The sequence below is a fragment of the Panthera tigris genome, chromosome F2 (assembly GCF_018350195.1).
Source record: "Panthera tigris isolate Pti1 chromosome F2, P.tigris_Pti1_mat1.1, whole genome shotgun sequence".
Lineage (NCBI taxonomy): Eukaryota > Metazoa > Chordata > Mammalia > Carnivora > Felidae > Panthera > Panthera tigris.
Window position 1 is genome coordinate 46,501,375 of NC_056676.1, and position 14,933 is coordinate 46,516,307.

The window sequence follows — 14,933 nt, forward strand, 5'->3', positions numbered from 1 at the left end:
GGATGAAATCACAATAGGGATCTCTGAAATTCTAGGAAAAACAATACTCTAATACCTATTATAATTTCAGTGGACTACAGTAAGTTTTCTAAAACATGGTTGACATCTGAATATCTTTAATTTAAACTTAAAAAAAATTTTTTTTCATACATAGACACATTCTTCAATGTGAATGCACCAAAGACTGCCTACTTTTGGGATCAAAAATACGTAGTCAAATTAATCTCAATAGCCCAATAACATTTAATTCAATATTATAAAGGCCAAACTATTTCATATACTGGGCTCCCTTTATGTGCCTGAACCACCATAGATATATAGAAAATATAGAAAGAGTATCTATATAGAATGTAGATACTATATTCACGGGGTAAAAAAGTCTTTCATAGGTTAGAGCCTCAATTATAAAAACAAGATAAATGTATAAATAATGATTAACTATAAAATGGAAGGCAGTGAGAATCTATTCTGGTATTAGTAAAAGGAGAAAATGAGTCCAAAGAACAGAACCAGACCGTCAAAGATCAAATCTTCAAAAAATCTGCCACATTATAAAAGCTCTGATTTTCTTTTTCGCCTACCAACCCACCTTCTAAGAGGCAAAATTTGGTGTCATTTTTTAAAATTTTTTGAGAGAGAGAGACAGAACAAGGGGGGTGGAGGGGGGGAGGTGCAGAGAGAAGGAGAGACAGAATCCCAAGCAGGCTCCGCACCATCAGCACAGAGCCTGATGCAGGGCTCAACCTCACAAACTCTTGAGATGACGACCTGAGCCAGATCAAGAGTCAGATGCTTAACCGACTGTACCAACCATATGCCCCTGGTGTCATTTTCTTTGCTGAAATTTTTTCCTGTCCTTTGAAGTCACCCATTCCTTAGTTTACAGCACTATACTAGGTGTATATACAGTAGGTATAATAGTGTAATATGATCTAACCAGTACCCATCTCTCCTAGTCTCATCTCTTGCAATATTACTGAAAAAGCATTTTAAAGGAACCGATGTTCTCTCCACCCAATGTTCTGATAGAATGATCCTGAATGCAACAACTCTTCTACAAAACCGTAATGTGCTGAATTAGCCAAATTTCACTCAATTGACAACCTAAATTATACTACATTCTTCACTCCTAGCTAAGCAAACAGGACAATGACCATGACTTGGGCTAAATGCCTGAGGATAGTAGGCTTTTCAGATATTCTCTGGAATCCCCCTCAGCTTCTACCAGCAGTTACTGGTATCTGTTTAAGATATCCAATGAACAATCCAATATTTGTTTCCAAACCACGCTAAACTGGCTATTAATTACTTAAAATGTTATGCTACCTAAATATTAGGAAATACGAGTGTGAAAAGGTAGGTTACTATGAAAACTAAATTAAGTGCTTTGGAACAACTAGTTTTTAAAGGAGAGTCACGCACAGAAAAATCACCTGGGTTCAACAACTGAAAGATTAGAAACAATTACACATTTCTAGGATTCTGTACTGACTGTTTATCAAACATTTATGTTCTCACTCTACTATGCAAACCCAAAATGTATTTTATAAAGGATTCATCTGTAGGAGTAGTTAGCAAAGTATTTGAAAAGGTTATGGGGAGCACGTGGGTGGCTCAGTTGGTTAAGTGTCCAACTCTAGGCTTCGGCTCAGGTCATGATCTCACAGTTCTCACAGTGTGCAGCCTACTTGGGATTTTCTCTCTCCCTCTCTCTACCCCTCCCCCCGCACTCACACTCTGTCTCTCCCAAAATAAATAAATAAAACTTAAAAAAACAGTCTTGGTCTCACATTAAAAACAGACAACAGAACACATATAAACATCTACATTTTCATTTAAAACAAAGGTTTAAAACAAGTATGATTGCAGACTACTTTTCAATTAACCAATTAATTAGGATGCCTCTACTGTACCACTACTGAGGTATTACCAGTAGGATTTCTTTAACAAAAAAGCTGAGTGTTCTTAAAAAATGAAAAGCAAAATTGTTCTTGGTAAGCTATTATAAATAACTCTAAAGTAGCTTATTTTCCACCTTTCTAATTCAAAATGCCTCTGCTGGGGCTGCAAACAATTTCTTCCTTTCTCTTCGGTAGATTCTAAGAGTTGGATCATTATTTTAGAAGTATGCCTGTCCTTCCTATACTTTTGGGATTTTAACTCAGGTGTTTTTCACTCTAATCCCAACTTTAAGTCCTTTAATCATTTCCTCAGTTTGCTTTTAACACACTAATAATAATCTTCACGGCTCATCTTATGACTAAAACTAAACATCTCCACGTCTATCTCTTACTAGAACAGGTAGAAAGCACCCCATTCTTTTTTAAGTTTATTTGAGAGAGGGGGAGAAGGAGAGAAAGAGCACTCACATGCAAGTGAGTCGGGAGGAGCAGGGAGAGAGAGCTCGAGAGAATCTTTAGCAGTGCAAAGCCTGATCCCACAAACCCTGAGATCATGACCTGAGCCTGAAATCAAGAGTCAGATGTTTAACGGACTGAGCCACCCAGGTGCCCTGAACATACTCTATTCTTACTGAAGTACTGCTATACTGGAAAAGGATAGGTAGCCTGGTGCTCTTAAGTTGTTGATTATTCTTCCCCTTCCCACCAGACAGTAAACACCTGCCTTTCTATTCTCCTTTTATTTTCTTTCATTTCCCTATCATACACCTCGGACTTCCCAACTGTATAAAACACCTTACCAGGTGCAATACTTACTGCTTATCACGATTAACTCTTCAAAAAATATTGTATTTAGGGCGCCTGGGTGGCGCAGTCGGTTAAGCGTCCGACTTCAGCCAGGTCACGATCTCGCGGTCCGTGAGTTCGAGCCCCGCGTCAGGCTCTGGGCTGATGGCTCGGAGCCTGGAGCCTGTTTCCGATTCTGTGTCTCCCTCTCTCTCTGCCCCTCCCCCATTCATGCTCTGTCTCTCTCTGTCCCAAAAATAAATAAAAAACGTTGAAAAAAAAAATTAAAAAAAAAAAATATTGTATTTATTAAGTGGTAAAGATGAGTATAACTGTAGAATTCTTTTGAGAAGCACTTATTCCAATAAATGAGCTGCGTAGTGATTTTCACCCTACAATTGCATACAGCGGTTTTCAAAGCCCAAGGCACATATGAAGATATTCAGACCAGGAAAGCCCCCAAAGCTACCTGGTTTCTTAGCTGCTTAATAGCAGTTCTGTAGCCTGGAGATAAAAACCAATGCCTAGCAACCACACCTTAAAAGTGCCCTGGGCAAATAAAAATGTAGAAAAACTTAATAAAATTGAATTCAGTCAAATTAACTGAGTTAACTATTACTGTTACTCTCCTACTGTTGCCAACTGTTACAAATGCTAGATTCAAGATTTTACTGCTTCACCTCCTATAAGCTGTTGTCTTACTCCTGTGGCTTTCAAATTTTTTAATACAACTTCAGAAAATTTACTGGTCAGTATGGACCCTCTGCCCCACAAAAATACAGTTTTTAAGGCTTCTTGGATTTAAATCCCATTCCTAGACTCTTTAGTTAAGAGACTCCTGATTTCATTCTCCATCACAATCTTACAGGGTAGACATTCTAATTGAACTCCATTTTCTCAGAGGGACCGCATGATTTCCTTAGGCCTTGCAACTATTAGATGGTTAAAAGTTGGTCTGACTCAACTGGGAGCCTGAGTGGCTCAGTCGGTTAAGCGTCCAACTTCAGCTCAGGTCACGATCTTGTGGTTCGTGAGTTTGAGCCCTGTGTTGGGTTCTGTGCTGACAGCTCCGAGCCTGAAGTCTGCTTCAGGTTCCGTGTCTCCCTCTCTCTCTGACCCTCAGCTGCTCACACTCTGTCTCTCTCTGTTTCTCAAAAATAAATAAACAAAACAAAACAAAATTTTTTTTTAGGTTGGTCTGACTCAAAACCTGGCATTCTTTTTACACCACTACATTCTTCTTTGAACTTGAACTGGGTTTTCTAGTATAGATTTCCTCATTTTGTCATTTCATGTTCAAGAAAAAACTGTCCAATTTTTAGCTTCTTCTTGTGGGTTTATGCAGAGGAGGTATTAGAGATCACTAGTGTTGGGTCCCTGCCTGACTACCAAGAGAGCTTTTGGTCTAAGATCTGGCAGGAAAAGGCAGACTGCATTAGTTCACATATTGCAAACTTCAAATTAACAACACAAGGAAGAACCCCAAGTTCTCTAGCATAAAGAGAACTCCATGTTGTCAAGAATATGCCTGTGACCATTTTCCACAGTAATGTTCTACAATTCTTGCACAAAGTGACAAGGCTACTCTTTGTTTAGTAAATGGTATAAATTAAACACTTGATAAATGCATATAACCAGAATGGAAGTCACCATTTTATAACAACTAAAAAGCTCTTTAGAAAAACTTAGCTCCTTTTTATGAGAAAAGATCTTAGCCAGTATCATATAGGTGCTTGATAGAACAATGAAGTCTGGTTCATCACTGATGCAACCGCAACAAAAACATTAAATTCTGAAAAGGGATTACCTGCTTATTTTTCTCAAATGAAAAAAAAAAAAAAAATCAAAGTTCAGAAAAAGCTAGAATAAAAATTATGATTACTTTTTACCATGTAAGTGAGACCTTAAAATATAACTAAAACCTTTCACTAATCATCAAGTACATCAAAAAATTTTTTCTCTACGAGAAATGGCAGTTCTTCCGTATTTTATTCTTCCATTTTATTTGAAGGGGAAAAAGGAATTTTATGTAAGCTATTTCCAGAGCCAACATGACCTGTTTGAAAAAAGATGATAGGCCTACTTGTAAAGAACCACAATATCTGTAAATACTGAATTTTCCCAAGATGAAACAGAAAAGGCCTTGGAAAATTAGCAGTGCTGCTGACCTAGTTCTACTACCCTCTTTCCAAAAGAAGCCTTTTTGTTCATTTTCTTAGCAAATACTTGAGTACATACTATATGTTAGGAAGCATGAACCACGCAAAGACCACTAACAGAGCAGAGCTGAAAGATCTACTTTTAGATCACCAAAAGACCAAGGCTGGAAGCAAAACTTTGTTTAGCTTTTGTATAGTGAAGGAATTATTCAACTTTGCTTTATCTATATGCTCAAGGTGGAAATTTCACTCAGGCTTGGTGAGAGGCCAGTACTATTCTGAAGGATAACATGGGTAGTCACCAATATCAAACCCCATTAATAATCGACAAACAGAAGGTATTTACAGATTAATCTAGTTATTCTCATCCACTGATCCTTTGCAGTATTTTTTTTTTCTTGGTAAGGAAACAAAAGGAAAACAAAATTAAAACTGCTAGTCTTTTCCTAGGAAAATCCTCACAATGACAGGAGCTTTTAGACCTTATATGGGGAAAACATGCAAATACCTACCTGAAATAGCAAAGAAGCTTATTAGTAGAAAGTAAAATGTTACTACATCCCCTTTTACTCCTAAGCCAACAAACTCTTTGAAACCAAAATAAAAATTATCTAATCTATCAGGTATAATAATTGGGGGAAAACCACCAGAGCTACAAAATTCAGTATCATGTATGCAGGTACTAGTCAGTAAAGAGAGTAAGGGGGGGAAAACACCCAACACATTTTTTTATTACAGAAAAACATTATTTTTGAATTTTAAATATTCTTATTACCTTAGCAAACCACAAAATAAACATGTTATTTAGCCTTAATAAAAACATGGAATTCCTTTCCCATCTTAAAAATAAATGACACCTACCAACGTGAAGATTTTAAATAAAAAACAAAAAAGCACCGAAGAAAGATAATACATGAGAAGATTTTGTGAACCCATGTTAACTAAGATAAAAAATATTGTTCTTTAAAAGACAGCACTGGGGCGCCTGGGTGGCTCAGTCGGTTAAGCATCCGACTTTGGCTCAGGTCATGATCTTGCAGTTTGTGGGTTCGAGCCCCGCATGGGGCTCTGTGCTGACAGCTCAGAGCCTAGAGCCTATTTCGGATTCTGTGTCTCGTCTCTGGGCCCCTCCTCCATCCTCATGCTCTGTCTTTCTCTGTCTCTCAATAATAAATAAACGTTTAAAAAAAAATTTAAAAAAAAAAAAAAAAAAGACAGCATGAAGAAAGTACCATTTCAGGAAAATATTCATAATTTAGGATGTAGAGCTATTCTACTAGTAATTAAAGACTTGTGTGTTAAGGAATATTGCTATGTTCTATTCTTTTAAGCTTCTTAGAGAAGCAGTGCTTCAAAATAATAGGTACTGAATTCTAAAACTACTTCTTGACTGAACCTGAAAAAAATCAGGTTTGAGTTATTCATGATTTTTTACTCTAGTTGTCAAAGTTGACCTCTAACACTTAAATGCAAGAAGAGGCAAAAAGCAACTCTGAAGCCATGATTTTTGGCATAGCTAATTCATTACATTATACTGGCTAAACCAAGGAAGGGTATTAAGTCTGTAATCAGTCTTCTATTACATCTCTCATACATAAAACAAGATATGCAAATTCCTGTATCCACAGATGTACATTTAAGAAAATGAGTTCTAGAACTACTACAAACACCCTGACCACAACAGAAATACTTTTATCTTTTCAATTAGTATAAAATATACTACCAGTCTTTTTTAGTCTACCTGAAGTGACTGATAATCAGTATTCCATTTAATTTACACAAGCTTAACTACAACTGTTTTAATAACCTTTTAGTAATGACACCCTGAAGACTTCCAAATTGAGAACGCTCAATTTTATAAAGGAAAAGAAAAACCAAAGGAAGAAAAAGTTGAGACCAACACCTGATATTCATTATAGGAATCCTATATCATAGTGAAGCTAGACTGAATGTTTGGTTCTCACCAGTACATCATTGCAGATATCTCTGAGCTCGGTCTCAATTTTCTCTCTGTATTCTCGAGCCATCTGCTGTTTTTTCTCAGCACCTTCCGTCTTTTGCTCAATACTTGAGACGACCCTCCAAGATGACCTACGGGCTCCTACAACATTTTTATAAGCAACTGAGAGAAGATTCCTCTCCTCATTGGATAATTCAGCTCCTTGCTCAGTTACAGACTTCATGCAGGCTGCCATGTCATCATATCGCTCAGCCTGCTCGGCCAGCTTGGCCTTCTGCACCAGCTCATTTTTATCCATGACTGGATGTTCTGCAGGGAAAAAAAGTAACATTCAGATATTTTTTCCATGAAAATAAAGACTCAGTATTATACCTTTTGTAAATGTTAGATTAACACCTCAAACCTAATTGCCTGTGGAAGAGTCTTCACATGAGGAATTTAATGCAGCCCTACAAAAGGATGACAAGAGGAAGAAAAAAAAAAAAAAGGGAAGGGAGAAGGGAGAATGCCCTCAGCCTTCAGGGGGGCAAATTTAAAGCCATTAACATAAATGTAGCAAAACTAAAATTGCATTACATCATCTTTGCTCAGAAGATTCTAATTTCACATAAAGTCAAAGCACATTTGATCAAAAGGCTACCTTAAAATCCATCCCTTACCTTACTTGGCCAAAATCTCAATTCCAATTTCCAATATCCTAAATAATCCAAAAGTCAGCAGTTTTTCTTTAGTGAAAGCAGTACCAATGAGGAACGTTACAACCTCTACCATTTTTCCAGAACCATGATTCAAGTCAGCTTAATGTAATTCGTGTCTGTTCATTTTAATAATACCTACTGTTATAGTCAGCAGCATTTAAGTTTACATTTTATTGGTATTACTCCCACCCCAAACCCAGTGATCTCTGCAACACTTGACAGCTGATCTTGGCATGATAATTTTCCGGAAGAACGGGCCAAACTGCTTGATTTAAGGCATTTTGAATACAAAACAAACAACCTCGCCTTTGCCATCTAACAGACCCTAACACCTCATCTACCTGTACCTTGTTATACACATACATGCTTTAAAGACACATCCATGAGTCCTGACTCTTACCTTCATGTGAGCACTAAGATGTATTTATTAAGTGCTTCTAGTGTGATTGGTGTTTCTTATGTCACTGCTCTAGCTTAAATGCAGAGTTATTGCATTGTTTCCAGTAGTCAAAATTTAACTGGTTATATGATCACTCAAGCTGCCCTTACCATAACTTCCCACCTAATTCTCTCTCATCTTCAAGTTCCCTAGACCTTTTTTAACTTACCCGTTATACTTTTCCTTAAAGAGATCCTTTTGAAAGGTGCTAAAACAGCACAGAAAGATGCTAAACCATACCCTGATCCCACAGCAAGTGGTAAATATAGAGCCTGAAGTGCACTATTAAAAGGTGAACAGAAGAGCCACTGTCACTAGAAGAATTGACACCCGGTATCAGATCCTTCACCTTCTCAGGAAAATCCCACAATACTTCTTTTTTAAAGCCAAATCGGAACAAGGTGAACAAGTAATCACCTAGCTTGGGTGCAAGGGATACCGTGTCAAAGCGAAACTATTTAAAATTTATGATTACATACCCTCCACACCCCTCAAAATTACTAATTTTCCCCCTAGGATCTCGAGAACGCTCTTAGGTTAATGCTGCTTCTAACGAAAAATTACAAAAACCAGTACAAAGGTTTCTCTCCCCAACCCCTCTGGTACAAGGGGAAGTGGATCGGGCTTCTCACACAGTAACTAGTACTCCAAGGCCTCGCCTCTTTACTGCGGAGAAGACTAGCCGCACCCATTTAACCCTTAACCAACGTTAAGACGTCGAGTGAGGTGAAACGAACACTGGCAGACCTTGACTTTAAAGTGCAAATCCTTCCGTCCGCGCTATCCGCAACCACCCCTCCTTGGCTCCGCCCAAGTCCCCGATTCTCCCTCTTTGTCATGGCGGATCTGTGTCAAGGAGCCCAACCTACCGCCGAGTGTTAATTCCCCCCACCAGAGCAAGAGGGAGGAGCAGCGCGCCCCCGCCCGAGCCGGGGAAGAGGGGGGGGGGAGCAGCCCGCCCGCCCCGGGGGCAGAGACGCCAGCGCCGCCCGCAGAAGCGGAACCACGACCGGCCGGGCGGCGGACACACCCCACTCTCCCACCCGCGTCTCCTCCGCCACCGGACACCGCTGGTGCTCATTTAGTCTATAAGGACCCGACAGCTGCAGCAGGTGGGGGAGGGGGCAAGAGCCACACCCAGGCGAGCGGGGCCACAGCCGGCTGTTACGCTCAGCCTTACCCGCCCGAAGAGGAGGTCACCATCTAAAAAGCGAGCACGGGGACCCTCGGTTCAAGCCCACCAGACAGACGAGCGAGACGCCGGCCCACCGTCTTCCCCATTCTCTTCTCTATCCCCCGCCCTGGGCGCACAGCCCCCATGCACCCGAAGGAAAAACAAAAAAACAAAACAAAACAAAAAAACCCCAGCCCCATCCCCCACCCTACCGCGGAACCCAGGAAATTCGGCCCCGGGTCCCAGGCCAGCCCCACCCCGGAGCCGGCTCCCGCCCGTGCCAGAAGGGCGGCCTCGCCCTCGCGTACCTGGCGGGCGCCTCCGGCCCAGCCTCGGCTCGCGGCCCGGTCCCCAGGCCCGGCCCTGCCGCCGCGCCGCCCGGGTGGGGGAGGGCTGGGTGCCGTCGCCGCAGCGCGGGGCGCGGAGGCTGCGCCGAGGAGCGGGCGGGAGAGGCAGGGGGAGGGGAGGGCGGCGAGGGGAGGGGGCGGCCTCACCTGCGCCACTGCAATGCCCGCAGCCGCCGAGTCATTATCTCGGGCGGAAGCGGGAGGCTGGGCGGCGACGAGGAAGGGGCTTTGGGGGGGGGGGCGGCAAGGGTGGGAACGGATCGCGCCCAGCGGAGCCTCGGTCACCCCCGGGAGCCGGAGGCCGGGCGGGTCCCTGGGGATCTCGCGTGTGGGCGCCCATTCCACCCGGGGGACGGGGACCGGGAACCGGAGCTTATCGGGGCCAAGGCGTCGATCCGGAAGCAAGCAGCCCGAGGCGGCCGCGAGCCGCCCGCCCGAACCCAGCGGAAAAGCCGCCGCCCGTCTCCGCCTGAGGAGACTCCGCCTCAGCCCAGCGCCGCTACCGCCGGGCGAGCGGGGCTGAGGGGCTGTGGAGCGGGGACGGCGCCCGCGCTTTCCGAAGGCTGGTCTGGGAAAGGAAGGAGTAGGACGAGGCGGCGGCGGCCGGGTCTCTTACCTGTGCCTGGAGTGGGTGGCGGCGGACGGACGGACGGGGGCTCAGCAGTCTCTGGGCGGCAGCGGCGAGGCTGAGACTCTGTCCCTGGATCTCGCTGCTCACAGGCTACAGCCGCTCCGCAGACACGGGGTTTCCTCCAATCACCAGCCCCGGCAGCAGGGGCACCACACGCACGATGACGTCAAACGCTGCTATGGCAACCGTTGATTGGTGCCCACAGCTCTGGGGGCCCAGTGCAACCGCCGCTCCCTAGCGCGCGCGTCCTGCCCGCCCGCGCTAGAGGGCGAGCGGCGGAGCGCACCACCTCTCCCGCTACCAGCACTCCTCCCCAGCCCTCTCAGCTCCCAACTTCTCTGCTCTTGGGAGAGTGAGCCTGGGCAGGAAGCTCCTTCCTTTTCCTTTTCCCCCTCCCCCCACCACTACCTTCCTACCTCGCCTTCCCCTCGGATCCCCCGCAACCTTCCCAGGCTCACTCTTCCTCAAAACCAGCAAGAAGGAAATTCCTCCCCACCCCCACCTTGGTTTTCCGTGCGGCCCTTCTGCGCCTGCGCCAGTCACTCCCTCTAGAAGGGGCTCCGGTTCAGCAACATCCGGGACCTTTCACATCCCCCCCCCCCCCCATCCCCTTCCAGGCGCCCTGGTCCGCCCCGCCCTCCGTGCCCCGCGGTGGTTAACTGCCTCCTGGGCCGGCCGGGGGCTGGGTTACGCGAGTGGCTCCGCCGCTCTGGCATTGTGATCAGGCCTTGGGGGTGGCGGGGGAGGGCGCGGTCAGACGGTCGGGGAAGGGCGGTGTGGTGCGCTGCCCCCTCAGCCCGCCGCACCCCGTCGCCAGGCGGGGCCAACCTGAGCGCGCAGCCCCTCCCTTCCTCCCTTCCGCCGCCGCGGCTCTACCTGCTGGCTCGCGGAAAGCGGCCTTAGACCTTTTAAGGCTCGGAGTAGGGAGTGAGGCGTCCGGCCCCGGAGTGTGGGCTGAGTGACGGGAAGGTTTTCCAATCGGGGCCTCGGGATGTGCGCGCTGTGACAGCTGCGAGAGGACAATGGGGGCGCGAAGCGGGGGTGAGGTGGGTCGGGCGGGGCGGAGCTGGCGGGAGGTGAGGCCTGGAAGGAGAGGCCGCCGCTTTCAGAAAGCCTACAACTCCCGAGAGGAGACGGCAGCTCTCTTAGATGGAGGGTTCGGGTGATCCTGGAAACCGTAACACGAAGAGAGGCAAAGAGCGGAGGTTGGACCGTACTGACTCGTTTCTCGTAGATCAGATTTTTCCATCCAAATCATGCGTCCAATTGAAGACTTCATGTTGCAGTGATTTAAAACCTAAAGATCATTCATTACCTGTTTTCTCCTGAAGCAAGGTTTGCGGGACGTGGTAGTTCCCAGGGACCCCGCTGACCCAGCGGGCAGTGGAAGGGGGCCGCAGGCGGGGCCAGGAGCGAGGACCTGGAGCCAGGAAGAGGGTAAAGTGAGGAGCGGAAATTGCAGGTGCCGCACAAACGGGCGGACCTAAAACGGTAGAGCCTCCGCCCAGTCAACTTAAGGAAGTTCAAAGAGGTACATCGACGGTGTAAAGTGCCTCTGCCTCTTCTCCCTTTAAATGTGTTAGAGCTAAGAAAAGATTAGCGCTTGGATGAGCTGCAAAACCAGTTGCAAAAGTCCTCTAAGTTTATAGTTGCAGTGAGAACTCAGAAATCTCCCTACTACCTTTGGCACACTCCATCTTGGCCTTACAGATTTTTCCAACCTATCCTTTTTTTTTTCCCCTCCTCATAAATGTACTCTTTAACTCCCATCCCCTATTTCCCCCATCTCCCTCCCTCCCTCCCCTCTGGTAACCATCAGTTTGTTCTGTATCGTAAAGAGTCTTTCTTGGGCTGTCTCTTTTTTTCTTCCCAACATACCTTTATTGAGCACCTACTAGGAGACCTGCCTTGAGGCACAGCTGACAAAGGAGCCTCTGAAGAGGTCAGCCTCAAGTTGTCCAGAGGATTGAATTTGTCAATCGCAGACACGTAAAATCTTTCCTCGCTCTTGCGGCGCCTTGTCTGTTCTGTATGTTGGATACAGTGTTTCTAACACAGACTGGTCTGCAAATTACGTTTTGCCTGAAATTCCCGCTGGCATTTAGACAGTAAAGCACAAACCAGGAAGAGAGTTTTCCAGTTTCGGGGTTTTTTATTCCCCCCCCCCCCCCGTTTCCGCATCTGGACAGATTCATGCTAGGCTGAATGGGTGAACAAATTGATCAGGGTTATATTTCTGAGATGGTAAAGTCACTGTTCTTTGACTCCCAAGTAAATTCTTTGTGAGAGTGACTCAAAGGAACTATTTCAAAACCCTTTCCTTTTAAGTTCTCTTTGCTTTTGTGCTAGGCATGGCACCAGAAAGTTGACAGAAAATATTGTTAAATCTTACTTAAAAGGGAAATTGATATTTCTCTAATCTCAACAATGTGTGTAGGTAGAACATATGCCTTTTTGTTTTAGAGGAGGTTTAGGGATTCCTATGCATTAATAAATTGTGGGTTTACTTTAGGAAACCGTTAAATTAGGCGTTTGCTTCATGTTTTAAAGAGCAAGGCATGTGTGTAGGAAACAATAGGAAGTATTAGGTTTTGTTTTTTGTTTTTTTTTTTTAGTATTAGGTTTTACATACTCCAATCAAGGAATTTGAGTTCATGGAATAAAGGTGTAATGAGGTTGCAGGGAGGCAAGAATAGAGAAAGTCCTAAAAGCCCCGAGTGATAAGTATATCAAGGAATAGGAATATATATGGCAAGGATAAAGGCAAAACGAAGAATGAAGAGGACCCATGAACTTGAGCTGGGGAGAATTACTGGGAGAATTTCATGTAGCCTGACCTGTTTTATTTTCTTCACTGTTCAACTTTGTTGCCTCAGTCAACTTGCTCAACCCTCTGTGCCTTGATTGCCACATCAATAAAATACTGGTAATAAACACACTTAACTTGTTAAGTGGTGAAGATTAAATGAAGTTTTGTGTATATGTAGTATATAAGTGTCTTACAGAAGTAGTTATAAGATGCATAGAAGTCATTATAATCTTATACTCCTTAGCATCATTCATTGCGAAAAGTAATTGAACTATTATTCATTTATAAGCAGACATGTCTCTACTGTTCAAAGGGTTGTGAAGGCAAAATGAAACTATTTAAAATGTCTTTAAAAAGTGAGGTATAAAGATGTTCCCTCTGGAAAGGCAAATTTGTGTGAGTTTGTCAGGACTAATGAGACTTAAGGGATAAGACAGTGAATATTTCTCCGTTCATGTACAAGGGACTGTAATGATGTCTTCACATCTATGCTATACATTAAAATAAGAAAGAGTTCAGGAGAATTTGCAAAAGTGCATCATTCAAATTGGAAAAACCTCGAAAGATCAACTCTCCTGATAAGCAGCAGTTACACGATCTTTTAAATTTAATCTCAATTCATTCAGGTTCTAATCTCACGTTAATATGATTTAATTGGAAAAATGCAGCATGGTTTAATGGACTTCGGAGTCGGGACTGGGTACAAATCTTGGTTTGTCAATCAGGCTTTTATATAACCTCAGGCTACTAAATGGGACACAATACCCAATTCCATCAGATTATTGCAAACTTTGAGTAAGAAAGGAGAGCGCTACACATTGTGCTCTAGATCACGATTATCTATGGTTGGAATAATCTAGAGTTTGTTGCAGAGGCCGATTTCACCAAACCCATTTTGCTGTCAGGGCCACAGCTAGATTCCATGGCTCAGGTCTCCCTTGCAGTTAGGCGTGGCCATGTGAGTGAGCGCTAACTAATGACCTATGACCAATGTGAAGGGCTCCACTTGTAGGCCTGTCCCATAAACTTCCTCTGTGGACCTCTGGTCTGTCCCTGAATAGACCTCTATCTGTCAAATGAATGGAAAGGATTCCAAGTCTTTAGAGGGACCATGAAATGAAAGGAGCCTGGAAAAAGCCTTTCCCTGGCTTTCCCTGAAAGCCTTTCCCTGACCATTTTAGACTTTATTAAGGGATAACTTCTAATTTTTAAGGCACTGAGATTTAGGATTTATCTCCTAACAGCTAGCACTTGTGATACTGTAGATGGCATTGGCAAGTCCAAAACATGAAAACATTTAAGAAAAAAAAGGGGGGCGGGGTGGTTTGGGAAGAGAAACAAATGAAATTAGGGAGTAAGAAAAAGGAACCCGATCTTGTGAGAAAAGGCAGTTTCAAACATTCTCAACTACTCTATTGACTTCTAGAATGACCTTAGAAAAGCAGGGTTTCCTTTCTTAATGCTAAATCAAACTGATAGTCTCACTACTTTATTTTCTTAATTTGCCAATTAACAAAAAATAAAATAAAGCTACCATATGATCCAGTAATTGCAATACTGGGTATTTACCCAAAGTACACAAAAACAGTAATTTGAGGGGCATCTGGGTGGCTCAGTCAGTTAAGCGTCTTTTCTCTTGATTTCAGCTCAAGTCATGATCTCATGGTTGTGAGACGGAGCCCTGCATAGGGTTCCACACTGGGCACGGACCCTGCTTAAGATTCTCTCTCCCTCTGCCCCTCCCCGTATCGTGAGTACACTCTCCCTCTCAAAAAAAAACAAAACTCCCCACTAATTTGAAAGGATATATGCCTCCCTATGTTTATTGCAGCATTATTTACAATAGCCAAGATATGGAAGCAACCCAAGAATCCACTGATAGATGAATGGAGAAAGAAGTGGTGTTATTCAAGTAGGGATATAAAAAAGAACGAAACCTTCCCATTGATAGCAACGTGGACAGATCTGAAGAGCGTAATGCTAAGCAAAATAAGGCAGTCAGAGAAAGACAAATACCATATGATTTCAC

General features: G+C 43.9%; 1 protein-coding gene across 4 annotated transcripts in view; it reads right to left on the reverse strand.

The window, feature by feature from the left end:
• YWHAZ (tyrosine 3-monooxygenase/tryptophan 5-monooxygenase activation protein zeta) overlaps positions 1–11,429 on the reverse strand; it is a 32,402-nt gene extending 20,973 nt beyond the window's left edge. Inside the window, exons 1-3 of one of the 4 annotated variants that reach the window (XM_042972625.1) lie at positions 11,411–11,429; positions 10,081–10,268; positions 6,811–7,115 (exon numbers count right to left, since the gene is read on the reverse strand). In XM_042972625.1, coding sequence (XP_042828559.1) covers positions 6,811–7,104 — 294 coding nt within the window. In that variant the 5' untranslated portion in view covers positions 7,105–7,115; positions 10,081–10,268; positions 11,411–11,429. Of the gene's footprint in view, positions 1–6,810; positions 7,116–10,080; positions 10,272–10,597; positions 10,694–10,971; positions 10,989–11,410 lie in introns of those variants that run through there. The other 3 variants (XM_042972626.1, XM_042972623.1, XM_042972624.1) reach the window with 3 other exon arrangements.
• Between the last annotated feature and the right edge of the window lie 3,504 nt (positions 11,430–14,933).